At 40.1% G+C, this 14,688-nt stretch overlaps 1 protein-coding gene across 1 annotated transcript in view; it reads left to right on the top strand.

Moving 5' to 3' along the window:
* OTOL1 (otolin 1) overlaps positions 1 to 11,687 on the top strand; it is an 80,395-nt gene extending 68,708 nt beyond the window's left edge. The window contains exons 5-8 of the mRNA XM_044914964.1: positions 2,408 to 2,779; positions 6,673 to 6,762; positions 10,024 to 10,095; positions 10,732 to 11,687. Coding sequence (XP_044770899.1) covers positions 2,416 to 2,779; positions 6,673 to 6,762; positions 10,024 to 10,095; positions 10,732 to 11,630 — 1,425 coding nt within the window. The 5' untranslated portion in view covers positions 2,408 to 2,415 and the 3' untranslated portion in view covers positions 11,631 to 11,687. The remainder of the gene's footprint in view (positions 1 to 2,407; positions 2,780 to 6,672; positions 6,763 to 10,023; positions 10,096 to 10,731) is intronic.
* The last annotated feature ends 3,001 nt before the right edge of the window (positions 11,688 to 14,688 follow it).

The raw sequence follows: 14,688 nt of genomic DNA, 5'->3' as shown, positions 1-14,688 counted from the left end.
GGTGTGTGTATCTTTTTGAATTAGTATTTTTATATCCTTTGGGTAAATACCTAGTAGTGCAGTTGCTGGGTCGTAGGGTAGTTCTATTCTCAACTTTTTGGGAACCTCCATACTGTTCTCCAGAGTGGCTGCACCAGTTTGCATTCTCATCAACAATGCAAGAGGGTTCCCCTTTCTCCACATCCTCACCAACACCTGTTGTTTCTTGTGTTGTTGATTTTAGCCATTCTGACAAGTGTGAGGTGGTATCTTATTGTAGTTTTGATTTGCATTTCCCTGATGATGAGTGATGTTGAGCATCTTTGGTCTGTTGGCTGTCTGTATGTCTTCTTTGGAAAAATATCTATTCTGTCTTCTGCCCATTTTTAACTGGATTATTTTTTGGGGTGTGTGTGTATATTGTATGTTTTGTATATTTTGGATACTAACCCTTTGTCAAATATGTCATTTGCAAATACTTTCTCCCATTCTGTAGGTTGCCTTTTAGTTTTATTGATTGTTTCCTTTACCGTGCAGAAACTTTATTTTGATGTAGTCCCAATAATTTATTTTTGCTTTTGTTTCCCTGCCTCAAGAGACATATCTAGAAAGAAGTTGCTATGGCCAGTGTCAAAGAAATTACTGCCTGTGTTCTCTTCTAAGATTTTTATGGTTTCAGGTCTGACATTTAGGTCTTTAATCCATTTTGAGTTTATTTTTATGTATGCTGTAAGAAAGTGGTCCAGTTTCATTCTTTTTTTTTTTTTTTAAGATTTATTTATTTATTTTGAGACAGAGAGTTGGATAGATATGCTTGGTAACTGTGGTTTATGTGCTCACTCTTGCAGGGGCCTAGGGGGAGAAAGGGGCATGGGATCTATATTTGGGGAAATGCAGTGTGATCATTCGCCCTTCGTACTTTCCTCTTTGCTTTTGTTCTTTTTCATCTTTACTGGTAGACTGTACACTCCCTGAGGACAGAGGTCATGGCTTATGTTTGTTTCTCAGTGCTTGTGACATTGTTGATATTCAGTAAATATTGGCTGAGTGGATGAATATGGTAGCAAAGACAGCTTGAAGGAAAGTAAGCATTTTTGGATTTTTATATGATTTTAGAAATGTAGCATCCTATCATTGTCCATTCTCATCTGTTCTGATTTATTCTGTCTCCTCTCTAGCTCTTCCATTGATCCTATGCTTGGATTTATTGTTCTTTAATCTCATCCTTATAAATGCCACGTGATTCGTGGGAAAGGGTTGAGGCTTTGAAGTTAAATAGACCTGGATTTCAGTTCTGAATTCACAACTTCCTGATTGTATGATCTTGAGTGAGGCATTTAACCTCTTGGTCCCTGTGTCCTTATTCGTGAAGGCGATCAATGGTGTGTCTTCTACCTGGCAGAACTGTTTTGAGAACTGATTGGATTGATGAATGTAAGGCTCCGACTCATAGTAGGAGCTCTGTACATACTAGGTGTTATCACTGTCCTTATTTCCGTTTTCTTTACCCTTGCACTCTTCCTTTTTCCAACCAGAAAACATGCATTTCTAACCCTGGCCATCTGTTAGCAGCCTCTGGACTGCTGAGAGTTGCTGGGTACCACACCACTAAGAACTTCACAATTTCACTTCATTGGGAACTGTATATCATATCCCTCTGGTTAATAAAAGCCTTAATAAGAAGAGTCACTCTTTGCCCCACTAAAGTAATACAAGGATAAATGTGACTTTTCAGAAAAACTCCTCAAATTATAAAGCAAAGAATTGGAGAGTTAAATGACATGTGAAGAATCTAAGGACATAGCGTATTTTCAAGTTTATGATATTTTATTCTCTCTCTCTCTCCATTTATTACAATAGAGTCTAAAAAATTATTCTTACAACAGGACCATTAGCCCTAGTAGATTTAAGGACTCTTTCACCAGTATTTTTTCTTGAAATAATTGAGTTTGCTGGAATAAACTACTCAGCTCAGTATTTTTCATCTCCCTCTAATACAAATGTATTTGATTCCTATAAATCTGAGTGAGGTCAGTCAGGAAATTGTACATATTTGTTTTCCACAGGGTGTATAAGCTATTAAGTCATGTTGCATTTATTATAGATCATGTTTACTAGTTGGCGAGATAATCTGAAGTATTGAGAACAATATTTTAGAACATGTAATGCTAGGAAAACAACCAGAAAGGAGAATTGAGGCAAAGTGTTCCTTATAATAAATACTTTAAGTAAATAAAATATCCTGTTGTGCTTCAAGCATATATTTGCATTAAAATACATTAAAAATATCATTCAATATTATGCATAACATTTATTCTTATGTTTCATATATGAATCTGTATTTCCTTCTTATATGTTTATATCACTTACTAATTGCATTGGATCTCATGTAATAGGTGTATTTATTCCTATTATATCTTTCTTCCAGCCTCAAATATGTGGATGTTTTCTTGGCTTTGTGCCATTTTAATTATTTTGGCGATCGCTGGTATGGACACAGTAGCAAAGACCACACCACATACCAAATTTACGAAGAAATCTGAGGGAAAAGAGATGCCGAAGGGTCTCAAGCCGTCCAGTGGCCCAGCTCCAGAAGAAGAGGAAATTCCTTTCATGGAAGTGGCTGAAATGGCAGAACCGACCCTAAGCCCCCTTGCCCTAGAGTCTGCCTTTGGTGCTGCCACTCTCTTCCCCTTTGAAAACTTCACTCTTGACACGGCCGATTTCTTTTTGAACTGCTGTGATTGTTGTTCATTTGTACCAGGGCAAAAAGGAGAACCCGGAGAGACTGGAAAGCCAGGTACTTGACAATACCCAAAGCCATATTTGTTACCTGTGTATCCTTGGAGTTGAGAGGTGGGTTGGAGGCAGAATTGCTCAGAGGGTTTCTGCGTGTCCTATAAATGGTGACAGGCCTAGGTGTAACATGGTGACAAATGCAAATGGGTGCTGTGTTGCCTGTTAGCCACATGTGTGGCTATTAATAAAAATAAACATAAAGATTACTATTAAACATTCAGTTCCTCAGTCACACTAGCCACATTTCAAATGCTCAGTAGTGACTTGTGGCCAATGACTGCTATATTGGGCTGTTCGGATACAAGCACTTCCATTGTTGCAGAAAGATCTATTGGAAAGTGCTGGTGAGAGCAGAAACTGGGCTACCAACCCAAGTGCTGGCACGCGGTTCTTCAAATTCTGCATTTCCTAGCAGTACAGTTATCTCATTAATGGCTGATATAAAAAGGGTAAGTGAAAATTCTGCTGTCTAGAGTGTGTGCTGACTGATGGGTTTCTGGAGTGCTTTTTGTAGTTTGGATTAGAAATGGCATGTCTGTGAGGTGGAGAATAAGGGGCAGGATTCAGTTTGCTCTTCATTGAAATTCCAGGGCAACACTGTATCCTTGCCCCACAGTTTTCTTCATTGAAGATCATGGTTACGTATTTCAAAATTCCAGATACCTTTAATATATACATGATGCATATGCTGAGTTTTACTGTAATACATTTCAGCTTTTACATGTCATATAGCAGAGAACTCAGGTAAAATTGAGATCGGAATGTCAATTTCAAATTTGCTATCCCCTGGGGAAAAAAATGACTATATAGATATATTTGTTGTGTCTTGCCAAAAGAACTTAAAGTTATAAAATCAGGAATTGTGTATCTTCATTAAGCTTTTCATTCATCTTATCTTATAATAGGAACCTTTTGGGGAATGTGATCAATATTCATGCAGAGCTGGAATTAAAGGGTACAGTTGTTGGGCAGTGGTCAGGGCACAGAGATTTCTGGGTTGCTGAAACATTATTGGAAATGCAATGATACTGAGAAAATTACATTTACCAGAATTTCTCTTAGTATCGTATCTGGTGAGCTGCTTGGGGGGTGAAGACCCCCAAGGGCATGGTCAAGTAAACACAGCTGGTTGCTAAACTGTCTTCTAAGGCCATGGGTCTGTCGCATCAGAGCTTTTGTTTTACCGATTAGTGGATTAGCTGGGCTGTTCTCACAGCTCAGTCTCTCCTCTAAATACATAGGACAAATATTTTGGAGACATGCCAAATTCTTTGCCTGCCTCGGGTGCTCATACATTTTAGTCTGACTGGTTCTGCACAGAGCGTAGTGTTTAAAAGCTCAGAATGTCTTGTCTCTCACAGTCCTACCTTGGGGAAGCTTCATTACCTATTGTATTCAGTTTTCAAAATAGTAAAATGGGATAAGAATAATACCAACTTCATGAGGTCATCAAGAGATGGAATGAGGTAATAGATATAGAAAGGCTCAGTGCAGTACCTGGGATAGGATAAATGCTCAATGAACTGTGTTTCTTTTTCCAGTAGCTGTAATAGGAGCCTTTTCCTATCTTGGGAAGTAGCCCGACAAGGTCTTGTTTCTGAGATTCATAGACATTTGTTCTAGCTTTTCCAGTGTTTCAAAAATACTGTTTTGTTAAAAAAATTAGAGATCTAGCATAAGAGGGACATTAATCAAACTTGAAAATGAAAATGAACCTACTCAAACACAACTATTTTAATTTTTTCTTCATTATCTTTCAGTTCTTGGCCACATGAACACATACACACAACACATTGCATACATGACATTCACATTATCCACTGTAATGTAGATACTAATTATAGACTTTAAAAGTCACAAACCTAATAGTTTCTGAATGTAAATGTCTTAAAGTGTACAGATACAGCTAATAGATAGCAAAGGTAAGATTCTGTGTGAAATTTTATCTCCAGCTTCTCTCATTTGGTTCAGTTATAATTGTAGTTACCTACTATGCGCCAAGAACCATTAAGCACTTTTTACTGTGTCTAATCTTGCACAAACTGTTAAAAATATTATTGCATTTTAGTGGATGATTTAGTCACATTTCCAAGAGTTTTAGGTAATTCTAGAGGTTATACTGCCTCTCAGTGTCGAACGTGGAGTCAGATTTGGTTTGTGCACCATCAAGCCCCTGTTCTTCCCATATGTCCAGCCTTACAGTATTTATACCAATCTCACCCACAAGCATGTGTCACCTAGATGGATGAGGGAGGGATGCTGCCCCTTGTGCCCTCCCATGTGGTTTCCATGTGCTCCCTGTGCCAACCTGGGTGCTGTCCTTTATCATTTCCCTCAGTAGTATAACCACACCAGGCATTTGGGACTCATGAGGAAGGGGGACATTGCACAGCGGACCGCAACTGGCCATCTTGCTTGCTTCTGCCTGCACTGCCCATTCCTTCACTCCTTTCCTCTCTGCTCTCCTTTTTTTTTCTACACAGAACTTAATCACCACCTTTGGTTATTTGAGTTTGCCTTTGGCTTTAACCTCCATCACAAGCACTTTCTTCCAAACAAATGTAGTGTTTTTTCAAAGAAAAATTTTGTTGAATATAATTTTCTCCACTCCATTGGCCTTAGTTACAAAAATTAAGATGAAATAGTACAATTTTATTGAGCTCACTTATCTCTATAGTTAACTTCCAATGAACCTGGCCATAAACTATTCCAGTCAGGGGTTGTGAAAGAATTCCCATGGCTCGAACAGGGCTGGGCGTGCAGGAAGGGTAATTATCCTAGGTTCAGGGTCCCTGTGTGGCCCAGGTAAGTGGAAAGGACCTGCACTGTCTGGATGAGACAGGACACCCAATGACGTCTGAGCCCTGCACCGTGTGACCCTAGCCTGCCTCTCAGCCTCCTTCATCTGATCATTAGCTCTACCCACTCTGCTCTTCTTTCAGTTTCTTGAAAACACTGTGGTCTTTTCCACACTTGTTTTTCCTGAAATACTCATCTATGGTTTTTTTTGCTTCAGAAAATCCTAATTTGTTCATTGGCTCTTAGCTTAATGCCATTTTTTCAGGGATGTCTCCTCTGCTCCCATAAATTAGTTCTCTTACCACAATCTCTACTAGGATCTTCCTATTTTCTTTGACATCACTAACTACAATGTGATACCTTCCTCAGCTCCATGGGGGAAAGGACAGCTGGGATGTCGATGGCTGATGCCGAGCACCTGGCAGGGTACTGGTGTACGGCTGGCTGCCTCAGCAATAGTTCCTGAAGAATTGCATAAGCGAGTGAATGGGAAAACCAAAAGTGCTAGGTATTGTGGTTTTACTTCCAGTTTGAAAGTGTGGTCCACATGAAGTGAAGAGCCAGATAATCATTTTGTTCTTGTTGTTTGATATTGCACTGCTTCCCTGAATCATTTGATTGCTGCCACGAATCCAGTGACAAGTACTGATAAGTACTGATGGGCTCAATTTATCTATTCAGGTAGTACGAAATGACAAATCAGACAAAAATATTGTCCTGAGAGTTATGTAGTAGTTTATTCTTACCCAGATTTTTTTTTTTTAAAGATTTTATTTATTTATTTGACAGAGAGACACAGCGAGAGAGGGAACACAAGCAGGGGGAGTGGGAGAGGGAGAAGCAGGCTTCCTGCTGAGCAGGGAGCCTGATGTGGGGCTCGATCCCAGGACCTTGGGATCATGACCTGAGCCGAAGGCAGATGCTTAACGACTGAGCCACCCAGGTGCCCCTATTCTTACCCAGATTTTATTATTAGGACACTGACAGTCATTGGTCTCAATAAAATGACTGCTTAAAAAAATTTTTTTTTTCAGAACTAATGCATTTCAAAAGAGAATTTTTTTTATCCTGATGATTTTTAAATCTCATTTCCAGGTCTTAAGGGAGAGGCTGGTGATATGGGGATCCCAGGGCCACCAGGAATTGTCGGACCCCAAGGTCCAAAAGGCCAAAAAGGAGAGAAGGGTAGGTAATTATATTGATTTCATGTCAAAACTCAAGATGTGTTCTGCATCATTTTTCAGGCGAGCAACTTGCAAAGTAAATACCATATTCTTGCAGATAAAACAATTTTTTAAAAAGATTTATTTATTTATTTGAGAGAGAGAGCATGGACAGGGGGGAGTGGCAGAGGGAGAGGGAGAAGCAGACTCCCCGCTGAGCAGGGAGCCCGACGCGGGACTCCATCCCAGGACCCTGGGATCGTGACCTGAGTGGAAGGCAGACGTTTAACTGACTGAGCCACACAGGTGTCCTGTAGGTGGAACCACTTTTAAAAATGCAAAAACTTGGTAAAGCATGTTGTAAGTTACATTCAATATAAAAAGGTTAACTTTATATATAGCCCATTGAAAAATTTTACGCTTTCCTGGTAACATTTCTCTCTTTCTCTCCATCTCCCTCCCCCTGCATACATGGAGGCTCTCACACATCTTTTCTATCTCTCATTGGCCACACAGCTGACCTAGTGACTAGGAGCCACAGGGCGTAGTCTCTGGGGGGGGGCGTGTCCTTTCTTATATACTACTGAGTGAGCTCTTACTTATGAGACAAATTAATTTTGTATTAGATAGAACTAACTAGAGCAGGCAATCCTATAGAACATTCTGTTTAGGTGGGTAGCATCTCTGCTAAGGAGAATAGGACATGGCCTTTGGCTCGCTCAAATCTAGGCAATGCCTATGGTGGGAAGAGGACTGAATTAAAATGAAAGAAACTGAGCTTGTAAGAATGACCTTGGACTTTTACCTTATCTGGAAACCAAGGGGGAATAGTCTAGATATTTACTTATACCCTATTTATTATCAAAGAAGATTTGTGGTTATGTGTGCTTTCATAGATCTTTTCCAGCTCAGCAATTCTATAATTCCACAGATGTATCAGCCAGGAGGGTGTCCTGCCCTGGGAAATCCCTGGTTCTCTAAGTGCTTCAAGACATTGAGGGAAGGTTACAGATTCACTGGGACATTTAGAAATCCCTCAGTGAAAACTGCCAGCCTGTAGAAATACCATCTATCCATCAAGTTAAATGTTTTAGCCTCAGTGTCACATGTCAAAAGACCTAATATCATCTATACATCACCCTCCACATGGCTCAGAAACTGTCTAACTCATTTCTGGTAGAACATTCAGTGAAGTAATTACTCAAAAAAGATGCTAAGGTGAGAGAGCTACTTCACACTTGTCAGTTATGCGATATTCACTCTCAGAAACATTTAATCCTTTTGTGGCTGAATTATGTTAGCAGAAAACCCTGTGAAATAAAGATGAGTGATGAACCTCCCCAGTGATTCATACTTTTTGGAAGCTAGACTTCTGGAAGTAGAGGAAAAAACAGGGAAGTATCATAAGATAAGGTTCTTAAGAATATGCTTTGATGAAGGATCAAAAGTAGAAATTCATTCAGCCAGTCTCTATAAAGTGGCAACTTTACTTTCCTTTTACTTCCAGACTTAGCTTGGACCCTTGGTTAAGATTGAAAGTTAGAAAAATAAATGAGTTGAATGACTGCAATTCTGGTTGACCACAACCTGATTAAGTACATCCAGTGTAAGCAGTTAAATTCCTTAAATGAATTTGAGAACCAGAGTAACTGTGCAGTGATGGTTGGCATATGAGTATTGACAAGCATGGGCAATAGAATTGTCCTTCACTTCCATTCAGAGTTCAGTTCTCTCCAAAGGGATCCGGACATTTTCCTGATGTCCTATGGGTTAATTTCCAAATTGTAAATTTTATGTGGAATGGTAATGGGGGGGGATTAGCTACTTAGGAAACTGCTGAGCAGCTTATGGTGGAATTTCTCTAGTTCGTCTTGTGAAATCTGGGGGAGTCTCTTCTCATGACTTGTAACTTGACTTAGGATTTCTTTTTCCCTAGCAAAATAAAACAAAAAAAGTTAGTTATATCATAAATAACATGGTTGGCAAATTGATGCCAACCAAGGTTATATGCAGTCATGTTTGACTCTATGCAAATTTGTAAACTTTCATAACTCAGGTTTTTTTTTTAAGATTTTATTTATTTGAGAGACAGAGTGAGAGAGCACAAGCAGGGAGAGTGGCAGAGGGAGAGGGAGAAACAGGCTCTCCACTGAGCAGGGAGGCCAACATGGGGCTCGAGCCCAGGACCCCGGGATCACGACCTGAGCTGAAGGCAGACGCTTAACCCACTGAGCCACCCAGGTGCCCCTCATGCCTCAGTTTTTTTCTGTGATAAAAAGATCTGCTCTACCTTTTGTGAAGGGAGATGCTATAAATTTTTGTAAGTGAAAAATGTTCCAATTAATGACATGTGCTCTATTATATGAGCCTCCCTGTTATACAAGAGGCTGTATTAATATCAAATAAGAATTCATTTTGAATTTAAAAGCCTGGATTAAATTTTAAAAAATCATGTTAAGAGCTTGGAACATTACCTGGTACAAAGGAAATGCTCAATAAGAGTTAACTATTATTTTACTATGATTATTTATAATTAAAATAAATTCAGTGTGACTGTACTATAACAGGATGGGCCTTTAGCCAGGCCCAATATGAAAAGCCACTTTGTGGTATCCTGGCAAATATCTAAAAACCTGCATGTTTAGATTTCTTTTCAAACATAAATTCTCACAGTTCTACGATTTGTCCAAAGTGTGTATGAAAAATTTTCCAAACAAAATGAAAATTGGTTTCTCGTTTATGTTCTATGTCAAGGACCTTATATTTATATTTGTATCTATATTTATATTTACTTTCCTGGAAAGGTTTTTTGATATGATTAGTTTTAGCTAACTGCAGAATATTGTGCTCTTTGTTTAAACTTACATGGTGGTGACACTTTTTTTAGGCATTGTGGGGAATATAAAGAAGGGCATGTTTTCAGTGTCATTCAAAATTCATAAGAAGAAAAACACAAGCACATACATAAATAACACAAGGCAAAATGTCATGAATTTCATGAGAGATTTGAAGGGCTATGTGGGGGGGGGGGGGGGGGGGGGGGGATGGAAAAGCTGAATTCTGTTTGAAGAGATTGGCACTATCCCCAAATCTCTTTTAAATGTTTTACCATCAACTGGGACAAAATATTCCTAACGATGCTCAATATATCATTTTTCCATGTGGTTTTACCTTTATGCATTTTGGTAAGGGAAGCATTGGAATGTGACATGGTTGGGAAATGGATCTTAGTTACATCATAGCTACTGTAGCTGGAAGGAAGGTAATCTTGGTATCATTTCAGGATTAAAAGGAGAACGTGGGGACCAAGGAACAAGTGGAGTTCCAGGATACCCAGGAAAACCTGGAGACCCAGGTAGAGCATAAACTATATCTATCCTGTACAGTCATGTGCACAGCATAGCTCCTAATTTTCTTCCTGCTTGTGCTTACAGTTACCCGGGAGGTAAGATGGAATATGAATTGCTATTATTCTAATAATTCAGTGTACTACTGATGGCCGGAGTGTAGCAAGTACTGGTCTGGTAGTTTGGAGACTAGATACAAGCATCTGAACTCGTGACCTCAGTCTAGCTGTCCTTGGGAAAAAGATCCCTGAATCTTTGTGGGTTTCCGTTTCTTTGCCGGTAAGATTTTTGGGTTTGGAAGGGCGTAATGGAGATTTAGGAGAATACTTGGGTGGGGCCAAAATGCAAAGTGTAATGGACTATAACGGGCCACTCTCGTTCGAAACTCTTTATTGCCTTAAAAGTGAAAGGAAGATAGAACCAGATTTATGAGCTCCAAACGGAAGCCCTGGCTTCTCGGTGGCATTGACTCTTCCCCGTGTGAGAGAGCAGCGTGATCTGAACGGCACAGCCGTGGCTGCGGCGAGAGTCAGGTTTCCAGTCCCAGGCATGAGGTTCCGTTTCTGTTCCGTGAGCTCGGTGATGATAGGGTTCTGTTCATGGTCTATGTGATCCTTGAACATTATTTTGATCTTCCGTTTCAGGTGGCCTTGGTCCTAAGGGGGATGGAGGAAACATCGGACCGGCCGGAGTGAAAGGACAAAAAGGCTCCAAGGGGGACACGTGTGCAAATGGTACCCACGGAGATAAAGGAGACCAGGGGGCTGTGGGCTCACCAGGCTTGAATGGAGAGCCTGGGGCCAAGGGGGAGAAGGGCGAGATGGGGGATAAGGGCTACGGCGGAGAGTCTGGGGAGAGGGGACGAAAAGGAGAAAAAGGGGCGGAGGGTCTGAAAGGAGAAAAAGGTAGCAAAGGAGATACTGGAACGGAAGGCAAAGGTGGCCCAGACGGCCCGCCCGGGGCCCCAGGGGATCCAGGCGTTAAAGGAGAAAAGGGAGAGTTAGGTCCCCCTGGCCTTGTGGGACCTGCAGGGCCAAAAGGTGAGCTTGGGAGCCAAGGAATCCGGGGACCTGTTGGCAAGAAGGGCTCTCGGGGCCTCAGAGGCTCCAAGGGGGAGGTAGCCAGAGTGCAGCGGTCGGCTTTCAGTGCTGCTTTATCAAAGCCTTTCCCTCCTCCCAACATCCCTATCAAATTTGACAAGGTTCTCTACAATGACCAAGGGAATTACAGCCCCATCACCGGCAAATTCAACTGTAGTATTCCTGGGGCATATGTTTTCTCCTACCACGTCACTGTGAGGGGCCGACCCGCTCACATCAGCCTGGTGGCCTGGAACAGGAAGAGGTTCAAATCCAGAGAAACGCTCTATGGTCATGAAATAGACCAGGCCTCTTTCCTCATCATCCTGAAATTAAATGCAGGGGACCAAGTCTGGCTGGAAGTTTCAAAAGATTGGAACGGGGTATATGTCAGCCCTGAGGATGACAGCATTTTTACCGGGTTCCTTTTGTACCCAGAGGAAAATTCTGGAATTTCACCATAAACTTGTGTCTCCAACACTGTAGTTTAGGTTCGTTCAGTGGAATAAGTCAGGCAACATAAGGTAGCACGATTAAAAAGAATAACTCATTATTTTTTTTGTAATTATAAAAATAATGCAGAAAAAGTAAGAAGAACTTATATCCCCTAGAGTCAATTATTATGCCTATTTTAAGACATCACCTTTTCTTAAAAATTAAAAACAAATTTTTTTAGCAAGCAAGAGAGGGAGAATGGGACAGGGGCAGAGGGAGAGGGAGAGAGAAAGAATCTTAAGCAGGCTCCACACTCAGCACAGAGCCTTAGGTGGGGCTTGATCTCACGACCCTGAGATTGTGACCTGAGTAGAGACCAAGAGCTGGATGCTTAACCAACTGAGCCACCCAGGTGTCCCTTAAGACATCACCTTTTTAAAAGAATATATTTATATGTATTTGAAAGTACGTATCTATTAACCTTGTAGCTAGCTTTTTTTTTCATTTAGCATTATAATGGCATTTCTCATGCCATTTAGATAATACCTGTATGGGAATATGATTGATGTCGGTAATTAATAAATATATTCTTACTGAATATCTTCTATATCTCATATCAATGTGTGCAACTCTTTTCTGTGTGAGTGTAAGGCTAACAAGTGACACATGATGGGTGGGTATCTCTCAAATGTTTAGAAACTGTTAGGATTGCCTTCCAACAAAATGGAGCTATTCCCATGTTAGTAGAATTCAGGGAGATTACACAGAAAGAATGCTAAAGACTAGCTAAACTGTCTTTAAAATGAGTCACTGTAAAGGTTTGCCCATAAAAAACCCCTGTATTAGATAGACTTGTATGTTGGGTAAAAGATAAAAAGAAAGTTGATAAAGATATTGCTCAGTCATAGCAAAGATCCAGCCATTCATCAGACTATTGTATTTAGAAAAACTAAATGTCCCCCAAAGATACAAGAGTAAAATTAAATCACTATTGATCTAAAATTTCAGCCTTCTTTTCTTCATGGAAGGACATTTAATTTGGATAAATTCTTTGGCTTCATTATCATCATGTCTATAATAATTAATTCTGGTTATTCAGTGAACAGGTGAGTATTTGGGAATTCACTTGTGGTATGAGTATTTAATGATTGTGAATATATAATAATTTGGCATTATTAAGAAACTAATTTATTGACTCCAAATTGAACTTGGTTCAATGAAGGCATATAGTTACATACATTTGCAAGCCTTAGTGAGTTAAATTGGGAAATGGATGATGGTCTTGCTCTGCCGGACAAATAAACTTTGAAAAACATGATTTCCTTTTGAGATTTATATATACATTTAAAATATACTTATTTAAAATATGTTCTATCCTCTTGCTTTAATGTATATTTTTATGTTGAAAAAGTGAAAGAAAAAGCTATAGTTTTTATGACTGACAGTTAATGAAACATCAAATATGACTACCTTACTATTGTGTGTGTCTGGCGGGTGATATTTGGATGAGTTGTAAGAGAAAGATGTTAATTGATGAATTACTGTATCTTTATCTTCTAGATGTTATTTTTAAAACTTAGTTTTAGCAAAATGCATGTTTTCATGATCAAGATTTCCACATAATTCATGTTCTATTGATACTTTGATCAAATTAGACCACTTTTGTTGAATCATTGTATTTAAAAAATTAACTTTTAAAAGTTAATTTCAATTTGGTGAACGTTTGTTTAGCTGAGTTAGCCGTAAGGTCTGGAAGTGAACCACAAATTGTACATATCATGTTCAGAAATTGTAATTGGGGTTGTGCATAATGCATTATCACTATTGTAAACAGGGTTGCAAATATTTAAATTTTATCATATAAACGGCGGTCACTTCTATTGCCATTTTCGCCGTCTCTTAACACAATATTCTAGAATCTAGATCCATCATGAATTTTCTGTCTGGACCTGCATAAATACAAATTTAGGGCGATGTGAATTTTTAATATTTCCAGCCACTAAGCATGCAACTGTTGCAAACACCAGGCAATTTTCAAGAATGATAAACTGGGGGCGCCTGGGTGGCTCAGTTGGTTACGCGACTGCCTTCGGCTCAGGTCATGATCCTGGAGTCCCGGGATCGAGTCCCGCATCGGGCTCCCTGCTCGGCAGGGAGTCTGCTTCTCCCTCTGACCCTCCTCCCTCTCATGCTCTCTGTCTCTCATTCTCTCTGTCTCAAATAAATAAATAAAATCTTAAAAAAAAAAAAAGAATGATAAACTGGAACACAAAGAGAGCAAGGAAATGGATGCTCAGCACAACTGAGATATAATCTTAGGAAGTTGATAAGTTGTACTTCTCTTAATTAAGCACATTCACTGCTCAAACTCTGTGCACACCCCAAAGCAGTGTCCATCTCCTATGTTCGCAGCAGTACAACCCATTAGCCTTGATGGCATTTGGAGATGGTCATCTTTTATTTGATGCACATTAGGTTAGAGGTGCAGAGAAGAGTTTCCCCAGGGCCTGCAAGTGGTAGTATTAGAAATACATATTTAAGACTGCAGGTTGTGCTGTGCTAGAATTGAGCCTTGATCTCTAAAAATGGTGCCTTGGGCACTATCGTAAATTTACATGTTGTGTGTTTGTTTTATGCAGAACCCTCTAAAGCATGGGGCCTGGGGCAGGCACCACTCTTGCTTGGGTCTAAAGGCAGTATCCCCCATTTCTGCCCTTGACTCCTTCTAGCAAAGCAATCCTGTTAAAAAAAAAGTTGGATCATCTTACTTCTCTCGGCTCACAGCCTCTTCAGGCTCCTGTCTCATCTGGAGTCAAAGCTGAATCCTTACGATGATCAGAGAGGTCTCAGGTGACGTGGCCTCCGCTTTTTCTCAAACTTTCCTGCCATCTACTCCACACTTGCTCTGGGTGTTGCCTTCAGTGCTAATTCCTCAAATTTGCCCAGCATGTGTCCACTTATGGCTTTGTGTGTGCCTTTCTATCTACACGGCTCTTATCCCAGGTAACTGGATGACTGGCCCCTGCCTTTCTCTCAAGCCTTTGTTCAAATACCACCTTTTCTGTAAGGCCTTCTTTGGCCATGAAA

Source organism: Neomonachus schauinslandi, chromosome 1 (assembly GCF_002201575.2).
Source record: "Neomonachus schauinslandi chromosome 1, ASM220157v2, whole genome shotgun sequence".
In the NCBI taxonomy this organism is placed as follows: domain Eukaryota; kingdom Metazoa; phylum Chordata; class Mammalia; order Carnivora; family Phocidae; genus Neomonachus; species Neomonachus schauinslandi.
This window is presented reverse-complemented; position numbering and strand designations above follow the sequence as displayed.